General features: G+C 42.8%; 1 protein-coding gene and 1 long non-coding RNA gene across 14 annotated transcripts in view; one reads left to right on the top strand and one right to left on the bottom strand.

The window, feature by feature from the left end:
- LOC128928978 (uncharacterized) overlaps positions 1 to 23,857 on the bottom strand; it is a 97,834-nt gene that overhangs the window by 26,459 nt on the left and 47,518 nt on the right. For 3 of the 9 annotated variants that reach the window (XR_013523375.1, XR_013523376.1, XR_008474754.2), the window contains exons 4-5: positions 4,538 to 4,704; positions 4,206 to 4,283 (exon numbers count right to left, since the gene is read on the bottom strand). The exons of 2 other annotated variants lie outside the window; for them this stretch is intronic. This is a non-coding gene — a long non-coding RNA (uncharacterized LOC128928978). Of the gene's footprint in view, positions 1 to 4,205; positions 4,284 to 4,537; positions 4,705 to 9,444; positions 9,715 to 14,539; positions 14,628 to 23,857 lie in introns of all 9 variants that reach the window. 4 more of the 9 variants (XR_013523377.1, XR_008474752.2, XR_008474751.2 and 1 more) reach the window with 3 other exon arrangements.
- Positions 1 to 23,857, top strand: part of PAMR1 (peptidase domain containing associated with muscle regeneration 1) — a 98,753-nt gene that overhangs the window by 31,864 nt on the left and 43,032 nt on the right. For 3 of the 5 annotated variants that reach the window (XM_035262355.3, XM_035262354.3, XM_035262356.3), the window contains 3 exons: positions 512 to 688; positions 5,660 to 5,788; positions 23,132 to 23,246. In XM_035262355.3, the coding sequence (XP_035118246.3) occupies positions 512 to 688; positions 5,660 to 5,788; positions 23,132 to 23,246 (421 nt within the window). Of the gene's footprint in view, positions 1 to 511; positions 689 to 5,659; positions 5,789 to 19,183; positions 19,519 to 23,131; positions 23,247 to 23,857 lie in introns of those variants that run through there. The other 2 variants (XM_078340840.1, XM_035262357.3) reach the window with 1 other exon arrangement.

Here is a 23,857-nt window from a genome sequence, read left to right as displayed (position 1 = left end):
GGTGTGGAGACTGGTCTCTAAACTTTCTGGTGGTCCATACGCCTGGGCTGCACTGTGTAGCTGTGCAGTTTAATGGCTCCCTATGGATCTGTGCAGTGCACAACCTATGTAGCAATAAACAGCGGCCTGATGTAGTCCAACAAGAATATAAATCAGCGTAGACACCTCAGAGATGTCTGCTGGTTTATAAATTATATGTATATATTCTGTTGCCAATTCACCTAGATTAAATATTGATGAAACGTGATTTATTTTTTTGAAGATAAAAATAAAAATGAACAGCAGTTATAACAAATTTCATCTATGCTCCAATAGATGGTTTCAAATACTCCTTGGGGTAGGTCTCCCTGCTTTGCAGACATTAGCCTGGGAAGAATCCACATGGGTCTTCTCTATCATTTAGGCAGGGCAATGTATTTATAGGGCAAGGTTGCTTCTTAGTAGTAGATTACTTAAGAGTCTTTCCACTCCCTACCAGGACCTAGCCTCACCTGCTGGTTTTCCATTTCAGAGTACACAGTCATTAATGAAGCCTGCCCTGGAGCTGAGTGGAATATCATGTGTCGGGAGTGTTGTGAATATGATCAGATTGAGTGTGTCTGCCCTGGAAAGAAGGAAGTCGTGGGTTATACCATCCCTTGCTGCAGGAATGAGGAGAATGAGTGTGATTCCTGCCTGATACACCCAGGTAAGTGTAGAATGGGAGACTTCAGGTTGCCTTCTTGTTGTTGGAGGTAATGAACAGGAACAGGCTGAACGCCTGAATTCCAGCAGGCAGCCATCAGGAGGCTGTAGTGCCATGATTATGAAAAGTGACACAAGTCAGCTCATTCTAACTAAAGGGACAGGAATGAAAGGAGTCCATAACTCTTTTCAGGGTTAAACTTGTAAAGCTTTGCATTCATTCACTCATTCATTTAACAAGCAGACTGACCAGCTTTATGTACCACATCAGGTACTGGGAATACAACGATAAAACAAAATACACACTTCCAGCATTCTCAGAGCTTATAGCCTGGGGTGGAGGGTGGATATGGAGGACAGGCAGCTACCATACAGTGTAGTTAAGTGCTATGATAGAGAAGCATGGGGTACTATGGCAGCATGGATGGGAATGTGGCAGGTGGGAGGAAAGTCAGTGAAGACTTGTTAGAGAAGGTGGGCAGCAGACTACACAAGGTGAGGGGGATCAGGAGAAGAAGTCAAGCCACAGGGGATAACATGTACCCAGGTCCTGTGGCAAGAGGAAGCATGGGGTTTTGGGAGATGTAAATAGCTTAGTCTGGCGGGAGAAGTGTGTATATGAAGAGAGACCTGGATAGATGGAGAGAGGGAGGGAGAGGAAGAGGGAATGAAAGAATGAGAAAAGATTAAGAGAGAGCGATCTGAAGGGAGGAACAGGAGCCAGATCCTAAAGTGCTCTGCAAGCTGTGCTTCAAAGTTTAAGTTATATGCTAAAGATATGTTGGTAACATTAGAAATCTTTTAGTAAAGAAGGGAAAGCAGATTTTTCTCTTTAGCTGTAGTACGGAGAAAGGATTGGAAGACAGGCATGACTAGAGGCAGGAGAGAAGTAACGGGGACCTTAATAAATGTAGAAGCTCTATGGATGGAGACAAGTAGAGGGATTTGAGATCTGAGTATGGAGATCTATTGGGTGGGACAGGAGAGGGAAGAGACGAACAGAGTGAAGCCTGATGCTCTGGCTTCTGAGCTGGACATTTGGGAAATGGTCCCAGTGATATGAATGTATCTTTGGATGAAATGAGACCTTCTAGTGATTACTTCTTTGTGGCGATTTTGACCTTCTGTTATTTCCCACTCAATATGTACATTCAAAATACTACATTTTAAAATCAGTTGATATAGTTTCTTTCTCTGTTTTGTGATGTCATCTATTTGGTAAACAAATAGGATTGTTGTTTTTATGTGTTTTCTATATTTGAAAATATAAGCAATTGTATATTCATATATATTTTTCCCTTCCTACACAAAAGATAGCATACCATAAGCATTGCTAACCATCTTGCTTTTTTCTCTTATTATTATTATTTTTTGAGACAGGGTCTCACGCTGTCACCCAGGCTGAAGTGCAGTGGCGCAATTATGTCTCACTGCAGCCTCTGCCTTCCAGGCTCAGGTAATCCTCCCATCTCAGCCCCCTGAGTAGCTGAGACTACAGGCATATGCTACCATGCCTGAGCAATTTTTGTATTTTTTGTAGAGGTGGAGTTTCTCCATGTTGCCCAGGCTTGTCTCTAACACCTGTGCTCAAGTGATCTGCCTTCCTCAGCAGGCACTTCACTCAGCCTCCCTAAGTGCTGGGATTACAGGCACGAACCCTCGTGCCTGGTCTTGCTTTTTTCTCTTACCAATATATGCTGGCAATCACTCCACGTCAGTATAAAACCATGTTCTTCATTTGTTTGTATGGTTGTGTGTAACTGCATTGTGTGGATCACCACAGTTTTGAACATTTGGTTTGCTCCCACCCTTTAGCTGTTAACAATACTGCAGAGACTACCCTTAGGCATATATCACTTAGTATTTTTGCACTGTATCTACGAGGTAGATTCTTAGAAGAGGGATCACTGGGTCAAAGCGGGGTGCATATGTCACTTCCCAGCCCTGCTTTGCCATGTTTTCTCCATCCATTTGGCATTGTTTTCTTGCAGTGCGTTAGAGTACTGTTTTCTCTAAGCCTTGCAACAGAATGTGTCATTTTGGATGTTTGCCAGTCTCATAGGTGGGATCTCAGATGATTTCAGTTTTCATTTCTGTCATTATGATAGATAATGATCTTCTCCCTGTTCTGGCAGTGGAGGAGGAGGATCAGGATCCAGAGACACCAATGACAGGAATGTCAATGGTGACTTCTAGTAGCATCTGGCAGCACCAGGGTCCTCACTGGGTCAATGTGGTTTCCTGTAGTTCGAGTCTGTACAGCTCTGCATTTGGTCCCCTGGCCCTTCTAGCAACTTTGTGAACTATTTAGCGTATTTTTCCTTTTTGACTGATATATAATATTTGTACATGTTTATGGGGTGCAAGTGATATCCTGTTACTTGCATAGAATGTGTAATGATTAAGTCAGAGTATTAGGGTATCCATCACCCTGGGTATTTATTATTTCTGTCTTTAGCATCTTTTTAGGATAGCCTTGTTCATCTTGCTTACATCTAAGGACTCTGATGTGACTATGCTAAGAAAGAGAGTTGGCCAGGGCTGCTGATATGGTTTGGCTCTGTGTCTCCACCCACATCTCATCTTGAATTAGAATAATCCCCACAGGTTGTGGAAGGGGCCTGGTGGAAGGTAATTGAATCATGGGGGCAGGCCTTTCCCATGCTGTTCCTGTGATAGTGAATAAGTCTCATGAGATCTGATGGTTTTATAACGGACAGTTCCCCTGCACATGCTCTCTTGCTTGCCACCAATGTAAGATGTGACTTTGTTCCTCATTTGCCTTCCACCATTGGAGGCCTCTCCAACCATGTGGAACCGTGAGTCAATTAAACCACTGTCCTTTATACATTACCCAGTCCCAAGTATGTCTTTATTAGCAGTGTGAGAACAGGCTAATACAGCTGCTGAGGGCAGACTCAGTCCATTTGCCTCCTTAGTGGTGATGAGATAGGGAGTTAAAGAGGGGGAATTGGCATGTGAGTGAAGATAGTCTTTGGAAGGCACAGTGACCCTGCAGGGACCCAGTTATGGGTCACATGACTACTGGAATTTGACAAATCACATAGTCATAACTCAATATCCATGAGGGACTGTTTCCGCAATCCCTGCAGATACCCAGATCCACATATGCTTAAGTCCCTCAGTTGGCCTTATGGAACTCCGGGGCTCTGCATTCTGTGAATACTGTATTTTTTAGCCATGGTTAGTTGAATCCATGGATGTAAACCTGTGAATACGGAGGGCCAACTGTATTACAACTCATGTTCTCTAATAGAAGAAGACATTGGAAGAAGGGAAGCAAAATCAAGATGATGTGGAAAGAGAGGGTCATGAGTCTCTTCTACAGCAACCACATGTATATACACTACAGCCTAAGTAATACCTAATTTCAGCCAAAAGCAAAGAAACATACTATCAGCTCAAAGAAATGCTGTTTATCTTAGGAAGTTCAGAAGCTTGGATTAGCCATTCCTTTTTCCTTCATTCATTCACTCAAATAATGTTTATTGAACACTTACTATGCAGGAGCCACTGTATTAGGTTAGGTGCTGTGGATTCTTGACAATGTTGGACAAGATACAGTGCTTGATTTGAATCTATTATAGGAAAACAGATAATAGGCAGTTAAAATTGAGCATGCTATCTGCAATGGCAGGCATAAGAGTTCGTATTTCGTATTACAGATACTTGCTATGTGCAGGCACTTTACTTGTGTTAATTTAATTAAAAATGCAAACAGCCCTAAGAGGTAGATACAATGTGTAATCTCTGTGTTAGGCCATTCTCACATTGCTATAAAGAAATACCCAGGACTGGATAATTTATAAGAAAAGCGATTTAATTGGCTTACGGTTCTGCAGGCTGTACAGAAAGCATGGTGGCATCTGTTTCCAGGGAGGCCTCAGGCAGCTTTTACTCATGGAGGAAGGCAAGGTGTGAGTGAAAGTAGGAGCACAAGAGAAGAGGGAGGTGCCACACACTTTTAAACAGCAAGATCTCAAGAGAACTCACTCACTGCTGCAAGGAAGTACCAAGGGGATGGTGTTAAGCCATTCATAAGAGATCCACTCCCATGATCCAGTCGCCTCCCGCCGGGCCCCACCTCCAACACTGGGGATTGCATTTCAACATGAGCTTTGGATGGGGACCCAGATCCAAATCATATCACCCGGTTTGACACATGAGGACACTGAGTCACAGAAAGCCTAAACAATTTGCTCAAGGACACAGAGCTGCACAATGGCAGAGCCAGAACTTAGTTCTCTGTCTTGTTAAGTGGGATTGAATCATTTGTACTTTTTCTTATGACCTCCGCTCCCTCAAGGGACCATGTGTTTGAACTGGTCCTTGCTGGAGAATCACGCAAACCCCTCTGGTGTGGCCTGCTGGTGGGGGCGGGGGGAGCCTGAGTAATAGCACAGGAAGATATTTACTATCTATTATTAAGTTCAAAAGTAAGTTACAAAAACAATGTACCATATGTAGTATAAGTCTAATTTTAAAAATGTATGAGTATATAGGCAGAGAAAGACTGTTAGCAATAGTCTGCATGGTGGGGTTTTAGATATTTTTAATTTAATTCTTTTTGCTGGTCTAAATTTTCTAAAAATTCCACAATAAATGTGTAACAAATTTATACAAAATAATCTATATTGGTAGATTCTTCCTTTTCCTGCAGGCAATTTCATGTTACTTTAAAACACCAGCCACTACTTGGAAAGCTGGTTGAGACCACCCTTCTAAACTCCCCAGCCTGAACCCTGGTGTTTAGAAGGGTGGTCTCAACCTTGAGGCGAGAAGTTCTGTAGTTTCCTTGAGATGAGAGGTTCCGCCTCAGGACTCTGACACCTTTCTAGACCCAGATGCTCTTAGTTGAGACAGGGCCCCGAGAAGGCACAGTTGTGCTCCCATGCAGCTGATCAGAACCCGCATGTGCTTTGGACTAACACTCCTCTTCTTGGGAATGTTTCAGGTTGTACCATCTTTGAAAATTGCAAGAGCTGCCGAAATGGCTCTTGGGGGGGTACCCTGGATGACTTCTATGTGAAGGGGTTCTACTGTGCAGAGTGCCGAGCAGGCTGGTACGGAGGAGACTGCATGCGTAAGTAGACCTTGACCTAGCTCCATCTCTAGTGCACAGTGTCTGAGTCTCGGCTTATAACAGACCAATGTTTATCTCCTTGGAATCTGAGTTTTGGAAAGCCTGCAACCAGAGGGTTTTCTAGGTAAAACTAGAAAAACAAACATGGGTTTCCATCTGTAAGGTGTGGATTGGGAACATTTGTTTGAATTCTTGGCCACAGGAGGTTTATGTCTATTCTTCAGTCTCTCTTTCTAAGTGAGGCCAAGGCTTTTTGCTCTATCCATTTCCGAAGCAATTGCATGGTAGCCTTGGTCAGCAAACAGTGAACACATCTTCAGAAATGTTGTCTGTCGTGCATTGTACATACGAATTTCTGTTGGTAAATTTCATGAATTCCGAATTAAATTCCTGGAACCCACAGCAAATTGCCAGCATGCCATTTGTCTGAGGAAAGGAATTCTTTTTGGGATCTGCTTGAGCTGAAAGAATTACTTCGTTTTTATTAGAGTTCTGTGAGTTTCAACAATTCTTTGAAAATGGAGTGGAAATCTAATCTCTCGTTCAGTCCAAGATTCCTCTCTGCAGTGCCCTGATTGATGAATGTCGCTCTAACAGTCTATCTGGAGCAATGTACAAATTGCTGTGACTTCACTAACTTATTTGATATGTTTCCTACTTGAATTGGAAGCAGAATGGTCTTACAGTCAAATTTTACTCCTATGAATGATATTTCCAGTTTACAGAGATGGAGGATGAAGTGAGGTTTGTGTATTTCACTGATACAATCTGTACTGAAATACCATCAGTTTCAAGATCCTATGGCTAAGGATGAGGTATACAGCCTGCAGCTGAGAAACTCAACTGTATCAGGAGGAGAGGGGGTTCGTTGGCACTTCCAGGCGAACTGGGGAGTTCAGTTATTTATAATACAGATACTTTTTAAAGTGTTGGTCTTGGTTGCAGATTTAAAACTTCGATGCCATTTTAGGTGGATTCTAGTAAATTCAATTCAGTACCTGGCAGATTATGGTCTGGGTAGGTTAGCTGCAAGATTTAACCCTGGTCTTCTTTGGCAGCTGTTCTGTGGAGACTGTTTCATATAATGAGCATAATACAAGCTCCAGAATGAAACAGACCTGGGTTTAAATAATGTTTTTGTCTATCACCACCAGCGTGACCTTGGACAAGTCATCTAACTTGCTAATATCCGTGTCCTTTTTTTCCCCCTGAGATGAAGTCTCATGCTGTCACCCAGGCTGTAGTGCAGTGATGTGATCTCGGCTTACTGCAATCTCCACCTCCTGGGTTCAAGCAATTCTCCTGCCTCAGACTCCCAAGTAGCTGATGCCCAGCTATTTTTTTTTTTATTTTAAGAAGTGATAATTATGCTACCTATCTCACAAGGTTGACTTGAGGATTAAATGAGGTGAGGTATGTGAAGCATTTAATGCTCTAACAAGAGTAAAACCTCAATTAATGTAACAAATATATCATTATTATCCTATATGCGCCTTCATTGCTGAATGGGTAGGTGATTCAGAAACGTAACTACTCTTCTTCCTTTCCTTTATTTTCCTTTCTTCTGAGATGGGGTCCTACTGTATTGCCCAGACTGGCCTCAAATTCCTGGGCTCAACCAATCCTCCTGCTCAACCTCTCAAGTATTGGGAGCTACAGACACATGCCACCATGCTTGATAAAACTACTTTCAATAATAGTTTAAGATAGTCATAATTAGAGCTGTAGTGCTCAGCTTTAGATTTCACATTGATCTCTGGATTATATAAGATCACTTTGGGTTTTCCTTCCTCTGGATCATGTGGAAGGTTGCTCTTTGTGCACATGAGAAGGAAAGAAGAGGGATTTGATGGGGTTGGAGTGGTAGGCAGGGGTGTGATCACGCATGGCCTTTGATGTGGTTTGACACTCAAATCTCACCTTGAATTGTAATAATTCACGTGTCAAAGGTGGAGCCAGGTGGAGATGATTGAATCGTAGGGGTGGTTTCCCCCATACTATTCTCATAGTATTGAAAAAGTCTCACGAGATCCGATGGTTTTACAAATAAACAGGAGTTCCCCTGTATAAACTCCCTCGCCTGCTGCCATGTAAGACACGGCTTTGCTTCTCCTTTGCCTTCCACCATGATTGTGAGGCTTTACCAGCCATGTGGAATTATGAATCCATCAAACTTCTTCCCTTTACAAATTACCCAGTCTCAGGTACGTCTTTATTAGCAGTGTGAGAACAGACTAATACAGCTTTGTAGGAAGGTACGCTAGGTAAGGAATTTAGATGCTATTCCAAGTGCAGTGGGGGCCAAGGAAGAGTGGTGAAGTAGGGGATGGGCCAAGTGCTCTGAGAACTAGGTAAGAAAACAGTTAATCACAGGGAGAGGAGGTTCAGACAGGAGGTGAAGATCAAGCTGTGCCTTTGCTCATATGCTGGCAAAACAGGAAGATATTTCAGGCAGGGGGATAGGATGGTCAAGGTGTGAAAATGCAAGGTGTGTTCAGGGAAGCATGTGAGATCAGGTGTGATTACAGCAAGGTGGTGGTGTTAGGGGTGGCAAGCTCTGACTGTGAAGTGTGCCAGGGCTCAGACCTTGGACATGGTTCTGGAATGATGGATGGCTTAATCAGGGAGTACCATTTGACAGATAACTGTTGTAGCACAACTCCACTGGAGTGGAGGAAGACCATATCCAAAGGTCGCCATCAGGAGTGCGATCGCAGTGGTTCAGTGGATGAAGAAGGGAGACTAGAGTGAGAAGAGCTTTGAAGGAAAGTGACAGGACTCAAGACTCGCTGAAGGCAGCAGTGAGGAGTCTCGAGAATTTGCCTTTCAAATTCTTAGTTTGATCAACTCTCTAGAAGTTGATGCTGTTAAGTGAATGATAAAGGAAAAAGGTTTGGTGGGGAAAGAAGGTGAGTTCCAACTGAAATATGTTGGAATTTGGACGTCTATAAGAGACCCTGTAGACAGTAGAAAATAGATTTGTGGAGCTCGAGAGAATTTTGGAGACTTGAAATATGCATATGGCTGTTATAGGTGGAAGAATGAGTTGAACAGAGCACCATGGACAGAGGAAATAGCAACAGATGTAAAAGGAAAGGACGAGAAGACCAGGAAGGAGACAGGAAAAGATAGAGAGATGGGAGGAAAACCAGGAAGGAGTAGGGTTCTGGAAGCTGGGGGCAGTGTTTCAAAATAAGTCAGAAAGTTCACATAGGATGGAGGCAGTAAAGAGGCTTTTGTACTTGATGGCTAGCATGTGATTGGTAACCCGAGCAATAGCAGTTTCATATAAAGATTTGGTGGAGTGCAGTGGCTCATGCCTGAAAGTTCAGCACTTTGGGAGACCAAGACAGGTGGATCGCTTGAGCTCAGAAGTTCGAGACCAGCCTGAGCAACACGACAAAACCCCATCTTTACAAACAATACAAAAATTAGCCACACCACTGCACTCTGTCCTGGGCAGAGAGAGATACTGTTTAAAGGAAAAAAAAGGCAAGATTTTAAAGGGAAAAGTGGAGATACAGAATACAGACAACTTTTAAATAAGCTTAATCAGGCAAGGAAGGGGAGAATCAAGGTGATAGTTTATGTGAGAAATAAAGAGCTGTGGAAAAATGCCAGTGAAGATGGGGAAGACCAGGTGCAGTGGCTCATACCTGTAATCCCAGCACTTTGGGAAGATGAGGCAGTCAGATCACTTGAGGACAAGAATTCAAGGCCAGGCTGATCAACGAAACAAGATACCGTCTGTACACAATGTTAAGAAACTTTAGCCAGGCAGGGTGGTGAATGCCTGTAGTTCTAGCTACTCAAGAGATTGAGGAGGGAGGATTACTTCTGCAGCAAAGGATTTTGAAGCAGCAGTTAGCTATGGTTGCACCACTGCATTCCAGCCTGAGCAACGGAGCAGGGCCTCATCTCTGTCTCTTTAAAACAAACAAACAAAAGATGGGAAAGAGTTAAACAGGTTTTAAGCTAATGTGAGGAATGTGTCAGTAGGGGAGACTCAAGATACTTAAGTCAGAATAGTTGAAAAAGTTAAGACCATGTTATCCTGAAGGAGAAGAACTTCTGTGCAATCAAGAACAAAAGTGAGCGTTAAAGGAGAGGGAGTTTCCTTTTCTGTCCGAGGTAGGCTGAGACAGGAGGGAGAAAGTTATTTATAGGTAGCATACGCAGTTTCTCAGTAATTATATGGTAGAAACTGTGCTGAGCACTTTATGTGCAAAGTCTTGTTTTATCTGTACAATCACCCTATGAAAATACATACTCCCATTTATAGACGATGAAACTAAGGCTCAGAGATGTGAAGTAACTTGCCTGAGGTCATACACTTAGGGGTAAAGCCCAGGCGATTCCAGACCCCTTACTCTTGTTCTTAACCACAGTCCTAGCCTGCCTCCCGCTGGTGAGTTCCCCTGTTTTTTCTGGGAAGTAGGGAATGAAATCTCTGCTGAGAAGAGAGTAGAAGTGAGGCTGGGGCTTGAAAGTACCAAAGGTTTGGGGCAGCCACTTGAGGAACAAGAAAAGGCACTAGCTGGTGTTAAGCTTAAAGCATGTCCAAGCAAGACAGAGGAGCCAGTTGAAGACGGAGCACTTACGGAGGTGCTGCAGCCAGTTACGATGTTGGCTGATGCTCTCCAGAAGTGCAGTAGCGGAAGTGAGTAAAACCAATTGTTTTGTTGATCCAAGAATAGGCTAAGATGTGACTGACCAGGGACCCTGGTTGGGAAGGACATGAAACCATGTCCTTAGGGTTAGGGTTAGGGTTAGGGTTAGGGTAGAGGGGGAATAGGTACAGGAGGTTTTAAGTGGAAAAGCAGGCTTGGTAGTAATAACGTAAGGGAACATGTAGGTGGAAAGGGTATTATGGTCGGAGAGTAGAGTTTCTAAATTGAAGCTTTCAGGGGGTGGTGGTGATAAAGTGTTCAGTTTTTCTTTTTCTGTTTAACAATCTCAAAGGACAAATGTTTGTTTTTCTGTCTCATGGGTCTGTGAGTTGGCAGGGGTTCCGCTGATTTCAACTGGGCTGGCCTGGGCTGTGCTGCAGGCTGCAGGGCCCAGGCTGAAGGGACAGCAGCCATCAGGCCATGCTCTTCTCAGGGTGGGCCACAGAAGCACAAGAGGCCAGGCCAAACACACAGGTGTACTTAAGGCCTCTGCAGACATTACACTCACCCACATTCCACTGGCCATAAGAAGTCACATGGCTAAGTTCCCAATCAGTGAAGCAGGGAAGAAGGAAGCAGGGCTGGACGAATATCTCTAAACAATACTCTAATCACTCCATGTGAGTAAGTGGGTTTGTTCAGGAGACAGAAAGGAAAGAATATTTGCATGCAGGAGGTCAATAAAGCAAATGGTAACAAAACAGATGAATAGCAGTCACCCAAACATTATGAAATGGAAAATATTAAAATTCAGAAATCCTGAACATGTGTCTTTTTAAACAGCACCTACTGTTGAGTCTTGGGTTGCACCTTGGTGTAAGAGGCTGTTTATGGAGCCTCATTGGTTGGGCTGGTGATCGTGTCCATGTGAGGGTCCAGGTTTTGTCAAGGACAGCAGAGCTGACTCAAAGCAACCAGTCTACCACATAGGCAAGAAGAACAGAGAGCTGATGCCTTCATTCATTAATCTACCCCTTCCAGCCAAAAGTTATTCCTTGAATGGATGCTTCTAGGTGCTGGATATACAATAATAAGCAAGACGAACTTGGTCCCTGACATCTTAGAGCTTGTGCTTTAGAGAGGGGAACTTTTTTAAGTTAAAAAGAATGGAATGTGGTCAGTGCTCTGAAATTTAAAAAACAAACTAATGGTCAAGTTCCTATCTGATTCTGTGTTGGTTCAATTGTGCTTGTTCAATTCCATTACGCTTGTTCTGAAAGTCTCTTTCCACACAGTGTATGTTACCACTGCCCTAAGCACTGATAGAGCATTTCTTATGGAGCACTGGGCTGGTCCAGGGAATACAGTGATTCTGCAATGAGTTTACAATCCGTCTGTGAAAACAGGGCTTGACCATAAGAAGACATCCATATGATGTTATTAGGTTCTTATCACCCCCGCCTTATACTGAACTAAATAAATGTGCAGGGAATACCTAGGAAGAAGTAATTCATTTCACTCTTTGTTTAATGCCTGCCTAGTGCTGGGCATTATGCTGCCTGTCTGTATTAAGGGTGGCCTGTGTATGACTGGGACACAGCTCGGGAGCCCCATGGCAGTGCAAACATTTTCCCACTAGATGGCGCCCAAGCGATCCTTTCAGACAACGTTATGCTGAAGGCGCTTCCTACTGAGAGTCTCTGAAGTGCCTGGGCATTTTTTTTCCTGAGTACCATACAGAACCTTAGAAGGAGGGAGGAGTGGCAGGCAAGTGCCAGAAGGATCTGTTTTATGTGTGAGTTAGAGAGCATCTGGCATCGAACAGATGCAGTAGCACCTTTATTTGCTTACTGTTCTTGACAATGTTTGTGATATTAACCTAACTAATGACAACCTTAAATTTATTACGCAATTGATTCATGCATAACCATTGGCAGGTTGTATTATCCAGGAGAATAGGCAAATGGCCTGAGTCTATTGAGCCCAGGAGAGAACTCATTCACATCTTTCTGCCCAAGAAAGATGGGTTTAGTAATCTCAGAATATCCAGACTAGGAGCTAGTGGCACTTTACTGCAATTAATTAAAAAGAACCGTTCTTTCTACCTTTCTCTACTTTCTAATGTAAAAACTTCAATTCTACAGAGAAATGAAATAATAGTATACATCCACATGCTCCTTACCAGAATTCGCCAGTTTTTTATCATTCTCCAACATCTGGCTCTCTCTCTTTTTCTGTACTATGAGACTCATAAATTTTAATTTTTTTCTTTTTCATAGTGTTATAATTTTTCTTTTGATGCTTAGATCATCTCAGATTTGGCCCTTCAAGCTGGCTGCACCTCATTGCTCCTTGAGCATTTATTTACATTCTACCCCTACCCCTCAAATGTTTCCAGTTCACCATGATTTTCTATGCCCAGGTCTTGAATGAGCTATTTCTCCATGCATTCTGGTTTCTTATAGTGGGAAACTGTATTTAGGAACTGCGATTTGAGTGCTGGCTATTAGAGATGCTGATCTCCAAAGTCTAAACCAAGGTTTCCTCTTAGGGTTTCTTAAACTCAAAAGTTGAGTTCTGAAGTGGAACCACTCTGCTGACTTCCACTGCTGACCACCAGAGTGGTGTCGGTTTAGCTTTGTCATAGGCTGAGTTCCTTGGCTATCAAAAAAGATGAGCAGCAGGAGGGCCCAAGAGCGACCCAGAATGCCACACTTCTCACTGGCATGGCAGTGATACCAGCCTTTCAGTCCCTGGAGGATATTGGGCATCTAAGGAGGTTAGGAAAGCAACCCAGATGAGAGGATTTATGGAGAGAGATTATAGGTTCTTAATACATTTATCTTCTTAGTCATATTTTGGATAGAGGCAGAGGAACAGAGGAACTGGCCATAAGCCATGCCCAAAACTGTTTGTAGGGCAAGAGTTATCAGAGAGGAAGAGGATTTGCACAGGCTGATTCCTGAGCTATAAGCAGGAATGATTAAGAGCAAACTTAAGGGGAGTGGGGAGAAGGCTTACAAAGCTGTGTGTTACTGACTTTCGGGGCTGCCCACCAGGGGAACTGAGGAATCACCTAGGGTGGAGTCACTGAAAGCTGCCTCATCTCACTCCAGCCTTTTGTGTCCTGATGCTTCCAAAAAGAACAATGCCCCGGTCAATTTAGATTGGGGTTAGTATTAGGTGGCAGTTAGCAGCCTGGGCTTGGATTTGAATCTCTATTCCTTTCCTGACTTTGGTCAACGTTACCCCAATCTTTGTAAATCTCAGTTTCCTCATTTACAAAGTTGGAATCCCAATAGTGGCCCTCAGAGTTTTTATGAATATTAAGTGAAGAACTGTCTATAAATCCCTTAATATGGGGTCTGGTATATAGTAAGTGCTCAGTAAATCGTGGATGCTATTTTTATAAACAAGAGCCATGAAATGAGCTCTATTTGTTTCTTATTATTTGCGGGGGGGGGGGGGGGCAGGGGAAGAAATCAATATAGGGCCAGAGAAGAAAGATAAAAGATAAGTCCTTAAGGTTAAAGAATACGCACTGGACACAAGGAGGTAGTCTTCCCTAGGCAAAGTATTGCATGGCAAATAGTGTTTTATATTTTATGTGCTGAAGCTGTTTGACCCCAGAGAATTAGTGTTTAAATCTTTGTAGAGAATTTTATGTTGTTAAAGACCTCATCAATCATAGCTCAGGTTCTGGTGAAGATATAGAAGGACATGAAAGACCTTCCCACCTGCTCAAACAATAATAAATCACTAGATATCTTTGGTTAATAAATTAAAATAACAATTTTCATTAAAGTCATAATATTTCTGTAAATATGAAATCTAAAAGAATCTGAACTCCAGAGGGGTGATTTCTTCCAGGGTGAGCAAGAGATTCAGAATGCTTCATACTTGAAGGCAGCTGCTAAGGTTGAGGGCAGGGCAGGTACAGGAAAGGGGCTACTAGAGGAGGAGGAGGAGGAGGAGCCAGGAAAATTTTGGAATCTATGGGCTGACCAGTTGAACTTAAATCTAGAGGAGACCCCAAAGCAAAGACAATCATCTCTGGCAAGTATTTTCTTAAATGGAATTTGGCTGTGCATGCAGAGGCTGGAATGAGGCTATGAAGCAGAAGATTTTGGGATATTATCACCTTTCAGCTTCACAAGCCTGCTTCTCAACGTCTCGCTATCTCACAGGCTCACAGCTCCTCATTCTTGTAGTCATGGGGTTGCAGGAAGCTGGGGGAAGAAGGAGATGAAAATCAAAGAGAGATTTCCTTAGGTCTATGGGGTTTGAATTTCAAGACTTTTCTGGTGAGGTTATAGCTTCAGTTCTTCCCGAGATCAGCTTAATTCTTGATTGGGTCAAACTGATTCATCCCTGATCATTTCTCCCACCAGCCTAATAGAGGAGAGGATGTTTCCAATCAAAAGAAACAATAGATCTCCTGTTGTGAAGAAGCAAGAAAATAAGATCTACATTCAAGAGAGCAACCAGTCAAAAGAAATAGAGCATGGATAATGAAATGAAAATTTCCAAACAATAAACTTTTATATAACTTTAAAATAAATGCAGTAAAAGATTGACAGGAAAAGATAAATATAATGAATGAAAATATGAAAAATTAACAAAATCAATGAGCAAAAATTACAAACATTCCTATACACCAACAACAGATCAGCAGAGTCAAATTGTGAATGAACTCCCATTCACAATTGCTACAAAGAGAATAAAATACCTAGGAATACAGCTAACAAGGGCTGTAAAAGACCTCTTCAAGGAGAACTATAAACCACTGCTCAAGGAAATAAGAGAGGACACAAACATATGGAAAAACATTCCATCCATATGGATAGGAAGAATCAATATTGTGAAAATGGCCATACTGCCCAAAGTAATTTACAGATCCAGTGCTGTTCCTATAAAACTACCACTGACATTCTTCACAGAATTAGAATGTCATTTAAATGTCATATGGAACCGAAAAAGAACCCATTTAGCCAAAACAATCCTAAGCAAAAAGAACAAAGCTGGAGGCATCACACTACTGGGCTTCAAACTATACTACAAGGCTACAGTAACCAACATGGTATTGGTGCCAAAACAGACATATTGACCAATGGAACAGAACAGAGACTTTAGAAATAACACCAAACATCTATAATCATTGGATCTCTGACAAACCTGACAAAAACAAGCAATAAGGAAAGGATTCCCTATTTAATAAATGGTGCTGAAAAAACTGGCTAGCCGTATGCAGAAAATGGAAACTGGACCCCTTCCTTACACCTTATACAAAAGTTAACTCAAGGTGGGTTAAAGACTTAATGTAAAGTCCAAAACTATAAAAACCCTAAAAAAAAATAGGCAACACCATTCAGGACATAGGCATGGGCAAAGACTTAATGATGAAAATGCCAAAAGCAATTGGAACAAAAGCTAAAATTCACAAATGGGACCTAATTAAACTAAAAAGCTTCTGCACAGCAAAAGAAATTATCATCAGAACAAATAGGCAACATAAAGAATAGGAGAAAAGTTTTGCAATCTACTCATCTGGCAAAGGTCTATTATCCAGAATCTACAAGGAACTTCTATGAATTTACAAGAAAAAGCAAACAACCCCATCAAAAAGTGGGCAAAAGATATGAACAGACAGTTCTCAAAAGAAGACATTTGTGGCTGGGCGTGGTGGTTCATGCCTGTAATCCCAGCACTTTAGGATGCTGAGGATGGTGGATCTCTTGAAGTCAGGAGTTCATCACCAGCCTAGCCAACACCTGTATCTACTAAAAATATGGAAATTAGCCAGGTATGGTGGCACCCACCACCACAGTTACTTGGGAGGCTGAGGAAGGAGAACTGTTTGAACCCAGGAGGCAGAGGTTGCAGTGAGCTGAGAGATTGTGCCACTGCACTCCAGCCTGGGAAACAGAGCAAGACACTGTCTCAAAACAAATAAACAAAAAAGAAGACATTTATGTGGACAACAAACATATGAAAAAAAGCTCAACATCACTGATTATAGAGAAATATAACTCAAAGCATGCCAGTCAGAATGGTGATTATTAAAATGTCAAGAAATCACAGATGCTGGTGAGACTGCGGAGAAATAGGAACGTTTTTACACTGTTCTGCTGGTGGGAATGTAAATTTGTTCAACCATTATGGAAGACAGTGTGGTGATTCCTCAAGGGTATAGAATCAGAAATACCATTTGAGCCAGCAAATCCATTACTGGGTATATACCCAAAGGAATATAAATTATTCTACTACAGAGACACATGCACATTTTATGTTTATTGCAGCACTATTTACAATAGCAAAGACATGGAACCAACCCAGATTCCCATCAGTGATATACTGGATAAAGAAAATGTGGTACATAATACACCATGGAATATTATGCATCCATAAAAAGGAATGGGATCATGTCCTTTGCAGGGACATGGATGACATGGATGAAGCTGGAAGCCATCATCCTGTCAGCAAACTAACGCAGGAACAGAAAACTAAACACTGCATGTTCTCACTCATAAGTGGCAGCTGAACAATGTGAATACATGGACACTAGGAGGGAAATAACACACACCAGGGCCTGCTGGGGGATGAGGAGTGAGGGGAGGGAGAACATCAGGACAAATGTCTAATGCATGTAGGGCTTAAAACCTAGATGACAGGTAGATAGGTGCAGCAAACCACCGTAGCACATGTATTCCTATGTAACAAACATGCATGTTCTGTAGGTGTATCCTGGAACTTAAAGTAAAATAATTTAAAGAAAGAAAAAAAACTTTAGGAGAGATTTGGAAAGTATTAAAAAAAAAAAAAAAGGAACAAAATGGAAATCCTAGCACTGAAAAATGTATTATCTGAACTAAAACAAACATTCACTGGAGGGGATTAACAGCCTATTAGTCACAATGGAAGAGAGGATCAGGGAACTTAAAGGCAGGTCAATAGAAATCAACCAAACTGAAGCACAGGGAAAGAGACTGAAAGTATTTAACAATCTTAACTCTTTGTGTTACCCCAGCCAGACCCTGTCCATTAAGTTGTGTTAGCAGGGTTATTTTCATGTGAGTGTGTTGTGGTAACCCTGACAACTTTGGGAAAGGAAAGACTTTTCTGCAGCAAAGTGGTAGATACTGTTCTTTCTAGACAACCATTTTTTCAACTAAATGGACAGGCCATTTGACATAGGGTGGTGGTAGAGGCTTTAAAAAATGGTTTGATTGGACAGGAATAAGTTTGAATTGTTTTTTTGGTCTAACCATTCATTTAGTTAATAGCTATGGTAATTGACTTTAGTTAATAGCTATGGTAATTGACTTGATAGAGGTATAAACAGGACAGAAGATATCCCTGCTCTCATGGAACTGCATCATGGGAGATGCAGGCAATTCTGTAAGCAATCATTATAGAATCAGGTGGATTGGGGTTACAGGTCAACTCACAGGCTGAGCCTTGTACTTCTCATTGTTCCTGATGAACACCTGAGCCACTGATAAAAGCCAACACTTAGCACTTACTATGAGCCAGGCATCGTTCGGAGTACCTTCCTGTACTGACTCATTTAATCCCCATTGCAACCCTGGTCACAGCCATGTGACAGACGAGGACACTCAGACACAGAGGGGCAAGTAACTTTTCTTCTGTTATACAACTTATAAGTGGCAGAGCCAAGATGCAAATTCAGAAGCCAGCCCCAGAGCCCCTTCTTTTATCCTGTCCGTGAAGCCATTTCTTGATGTAAGAGGCCCTTGAGGTCTTCATCATCCAGGCCTGGCTCTGCTAGCACTGTCTGGGATGGTGAGCCTGATGGGTTTAGGGTTCTAGCCAGTGATGAGATGAGACTCTCATGAGCCCTGGAGCAGTGGATCAGAACCTGAGCTTTCCCCTGCAATTCCTGGGCAAAACAGTCAGTGCCTTAGATCCAGACATGACTCAAGAAAAATAACAATACATGTTGCTACTTACTGAGCATTTTTATGTACCAACTATTCTCATTTCCAAATGAGAGACCTTGGCTCAGAAAACATAGTGGACTTTTTTAGAGTCACACAACTAGTAAGTGGCTGAACTAAGATTTGGACCCTGGCTGGCCTCACAGACTGTGTCATCTTCGAAGGAGGAAAGAAAACACAATTGCCTCTCAGTCTGAATGTTTTTTTTTAAGTCCTCCTTTTCTTTCTAAGAGGAAGCCGTAAAGAAACAAAACCCAACCACTTCTTAGAAGTGTGGGTGTCTCCCTGCAACCCTCTCCCCTGCCCCACATGCTGAAGATAAGAAGACTTTTGTCTGAGGCTAGGAGTGTTCATTTTTGTTGAGGGTATTTTCCAGCTGTCTTACTGGTCTAGAAATTAATAAAGATTTCCTTTCAGTTCTGTAGAAGCAGAGTCTATCCAGCTGTCCCTCCTGTTTGGGCATGTAGCCATGGGGCAAAGTTGGAGATGAGGCCAGGATTTGAGAACTCAGGGCACAGTCCAGCTTCACTGACAGATATCACTACGCACACACACAGACACACACACACACACACACAGACACACACACACACAGACACACACACACAGACACACACACACACACACACACACACACACCTGCTGTAGCAAGACATTGTTAAGGAATCTGAGCACGTCTTCCAGGCTTTTGGCCTGCTCTGGTCTTTCAGACTCAGGACCACCTGCTAGGTTGGCCAGCGATACTTCCTTGGCAGGGACACTCAGCTGTGTTCACTGTTCTGCCCTGGACAGAGAGGTGTAGTCAGGCTGTCCCTGCACCCAGGCTCACCAGCTCTCCAAGTAGAGGCAAGAGTGGAGAGGGAATTGAAGGAATTCCGTGATGTGGGGAGGGAGTGCAGCTCCCTCCTCCTCTTGATCTTTCCCTAATATTCCTTCTTCCAAACACATTTCCGAGAAGTGGCCCCTTTGTCTCTGGTTGGTTGGAAGTTGTTCCCCATCTTGGGGCCAACTCTGCCCTCCCCTTCAGAGTGAAAAGGAACCTCATTAAGAAGAATGGAGATGTTGCATGTGTTCAGAATCCTGGCTACTTCTGAAGGACAGCCCGTGAGCCTGCAGGAACAGGTGGTCCAGCATGTCACGTGGTCAGGGATCGGGCACCTGGGTGAGGATGGGGACTAAGCCCTCCAGAGGCTGCAAGAGACCCTGGAGCTGGCCAAAGCCCGAATGGATGTGCCAAGGAAGCCTAAATGGGGATGAGCACTGCCTTCCCTTGGATTTGGGGGGGGGCCTGAGGCGCAGCTGTCTAAATCCAGCTTCCATATGGAGAGAAGAAACTGGGAGCAGGCTGGCAGCGTTTGCTTCTGGTTCTAACTTAGGGTGCCCAGCAGGAGGTTTGCTGAGGGAGCTGGGATTTAACACCTTGCAGGCTGGGAAGCTGCCAGTCCCTGAGGGGCGGGGGCTGTGCAGGAAGGCTTCTTTTGTTGTCTCTCACACCCCCGCATATCATTTCCGTAGCCCAGCAGCAGATGGGTAGAAGGGGGCGATGAGGAGTGTGAGGTGTGCAGGAAGAAGGAACACGCATTTCAAAACGGGAGCGGGCAAAGATTCCATGTAACTTTCTTAGGGGTGGAAAAATTCTGCCATTTTAAAATGGAGTGGGAGAGGACTGGGTCAGAATGCCCCTAAGACAGTTTAACATGCCAGCAAAGACTCAGTGTTGATACTAAACAGATCCAAGGTCGAATCTCTGCTCTGCCGCCGAGTATAAACAGTTAACATTTACTAATTTTCCTGCGAAGAGTTTTCCATGCACAATTTACTTTAAGCCTCACAAAACCACATGCAGTAGCTGCCACTTCTATTCATATTTGACTCAAGTGGACTGAGGTTCTGACGGAGGAAGTAACTTGCTCAAGGCTGCACGGCTAGGGAACATCAAGCTGAGTTTCAAACCAAGGGCAGTCAGATTCTGCAGTCGCTATTCTTAACCGCTGCTTTACCGTGAGGACGATGATTTACAGTCTTCTAACTTCCTGGCATCTGGGTTTAGGGAAATCATTTAACTTCCCCACCTTTAATGTTTCACATCTAGAAAATGGGGAGATGAATGTTGTTCTCGTTGGTTTCTTATGAAGATTAAATGAGAAAGTGCAAAGCTTTAGTGCCTGGGCTATAATCATATCATAATCCATTTATTCAACAAATATGCGTTGAGCACCTGTTATATGCCAGTTACTATTCTAGGTGCACAAGCTAGAAAAGACCCGAGCTCTATCAAAGGCGGTAAGCAGGTAACGGGGATAATCTCAAATAGGCATGTGTATTATGAGGAAAACAAAACAGAGTGACCGTACTGACCATAGAATTCGAAGGGCCTATTTTAGCTGGATGGCAGGGAAGGCCTCTTTGAAGAAGTGACAGTCGAGCTTATTATTTCCATTATTATATTTTTTGAAATGAAGTCTTGGTCTGTCATCCAGGTTGGAGTGCAGTGGTGCCATCCTGTAAGCTTAACTCTTACAGGAAAGAGATATAGAAGAAGATGAACCTTCTGGGTTTGGGAAACAGCAGGTAGAAGGGCTAGAGTTGGGCACAGAAAGCAGGCTGCATCTGGGGCAGTATGGACAAGCAGATGAGTAGCATGTGAGACTGGGAGGAGAGTGGATGTAGGCAGCCAGCAAGGCAGGGCTGCACATGTCCTAGGAAGGTGTTTGTACAGTGGAGAACTGTTGGAGGGCTTGAATCAAGAGGATGATGTGATCTGATTCATTTATTTAAAAGGTGGCTTTGGAGGCTGGGTGGACAATAGAATGTTGGGGGACAAGGGTGAGTGGCAGGTGTATTAGTTTGTTTTCATTCTGCTATGTAGAAATATCTGAAGCTGGGTAATTTATAAAGCAAAGAGATTTAATTGACTCACAGTTCCAGGCTGGAGGGGTCTCAGGGAGAACTTACAATCTCAGCAGAAGGGGAAGCAAACACATCCTTCTTCACATGGTAGCAGGAGAGAGAAGTACCAAGAGAAGGTGGGAAACCCCTTCTAAAACCATCAGATCTCATGAAAACTCACTATCACAAGAACAGCATGAGGGTAACCGTTCCCATGAGTCAGTTACCTCCTGCTAGGTTCCTCCTATGACATGTGGGAATTATGGGAGCTACAATTCAAGATGAGATTTGGGTGGGGACACAGCCAAACCATATCACCAGGAGATCAAGGAGGAATGAGATTACAGAGAGAGATGATGGAGGTTGGGTATAGACAGGAGTCCCAAGTGGAAAATAGTGGAAGATGCTTCCCATTGTTGGCACAGGACAGCAGCAGTTAAGATCTTAGTGAAGAGATAGATTGTATGACCTAGCAGTAGTTTTCACAAAAGTCATAAGCCTCAGACCTCATAGCTTTGTCAAAAGTGGAGTTTGGACTCTTTTCCTAACACTGGAAATATTGCTACTGTCATCTTGCCATGGTGCAGTATCCACTGATAATATTTTCATTTTTAGTTATGAATTTTTATACTTTGGGGAGTTATTGTATATAACTATGTATCCAGTTTAAAATGGCAATCTGGATTTCTGTATAGAAATAGGGATGGTAAACTTTTTCTGTGAACAGCAAGATAGTAACTATTTTCATTTTTATGGGGCTGCCTCTTGCTACAATTACTTAACTCTGCCATGATAGTCCAAAAACAGCCATAGGCAATACATAAATGGATGGGTGTTGCTGTGTTTCAATAAGACTTTATTTACAAAAGCAAGCAGTGGGCTGTATTTGACCCAAGGATCATAGTATGCCACCCTCATGTAGAGGATATCATTTATTTCATGATCCAGGTAATTTTTCCATAAAACCAATTCAAGATGTTTTCCCCAAATTTTTTGGATACAAAAATATAGTGCATCTTCTATACCGTGCTTATCGTCACGCTAGAAAACATGATATAATGTAAAGACCATTTAGTCCAGTGTTTTTCCAATCTTAGGGATTCCTTGGAGGTAACTCAACAGACTAGGTAAGGGTGGGGTAGAGGGTTTTGGGCCCCTGCTTCTGCTTTAACCAGGAGCCCCTTTTTGATACATTTAGTTGTATTGGTGATCTTGATAAAGAGTTTATTTGAACAAAAGGGGTTGGGAGCAAGAAAAAAAATGAGAAAATTATCAATTCGGTCCAAGTGTTTGGAGATAATCTCTCCTTTCCACTGTCATGCATTAAAGAGGTATTTATTACATGACTGCTCACAGAATAAATTAATGCATAGATTTCCTGCCTGGAATGGGAGAGGGAAGAGAGTAGAGCTATGGGGAGGGTCTACTTTCTGAGCCTTTTGAGATAGGGGTAGGTGGCTGGCATTTGTCAGGCCTGGAGAGGAAGGATGATAGGGTGGCTTGAACTTTATATCCAAACACAGTTAGGTTTGAGTCTTTTCTTTGTCATTTAGTGGCTAGACAAGTTATTTATTAACTCTTTGATTATCTATCTATTTATTATCTACCTGTTTGTCTATCTCTGATTATCTATCTGTTTTCCCAGCTGGAAAATTGTGAGGACACCACTTCCCTTCCCAAGCTGTTGGGTGGATTAAATGAATTAATCTATGTAAATTACCTAGCATGTTGCCAGCTGCTTGAGAAATATTAATGTCCTTCTTCCTTTTCCTTATTCATCCTGTTCTCAGGGGTGGGGCACGTACTGAAAATCTCATTGAGACCTTCTCCAGGCTCTTTCCTATTGACTTCCGTTTTTATGTCCCAATCTTTTCTTCTCTTCTTAGGATGCGGCCAGGTTCTGCGAGCCCCAAAGGGTCAGATTTTGTTGGAAAGCTATCCCCTAAATGCTCACTGCGAATGGACCATTCATGCTAAACCTGGGTTTATCATCCAACTAAGGTAAGGAGCTGGGGCCAGAATTCGGGAGTCTGAGGTTATAAGGACATGGCAATGGGATGGAAGGCCCTTGGTCACTGGGATCCTTTGGAACCTTTATATATTGGAGGCTTTCTCTTTACCACTCTGAGAGTCTCTGGGCTAAGACCAGGCTGGATCTACAGCCAACTAAATGCTTGTCATCATCGCCTTAGAACTGTGGGGCTCAGATGGTTTTGACCCAGGAATAACACCAACAAAGCAAAATACTGAGCGCAATCTACCCATGCACACATCTTAAACAGTGTTTCATCCTCACTCAGGACTGCGCTGGTTCCTATGGAGGGATGTAAAGAAGTAAAAGGCACAGGCCTAACTTTCAAAGAATTATGCTTTAGATTGGAGGTGATGCTTGTCACAGCTCCTTTAATTGGGGCTCTCGGAAAAAAGCAAACATCCCACAACAAATAAACTGACTCTCTCACCTGTGTGGACGAAGAGTCATTTCTTTTTATGGTGCTTTTAGGGCCCTCGCAAGTGGTTAGTTTATGCTATAGTCCAAAGTATAGACCCTGTTTTATTGTAACTCATGCTACACGAGGGTCCTGTTTTGTAAGAACTGTTCATGACTGCAT

The sequence above is a fragment of the Callithrix jacchus genome, chromosome 10, assembly GCF_049354715.1.
Source record: "Callithrix jacchus isolate 240 chromosome 10, calJac240_pri, whole genome shotgun sequence".
NCBI classification, from domain to species: Eukaryota; Metazoa; Chordata; class Mammalia; order Primates; family Cebidae; genus Callithrix; species Callithrix jacchus.
This window is presented reverse-complemented; position numbering and strand designations above follow the sequence as displayed.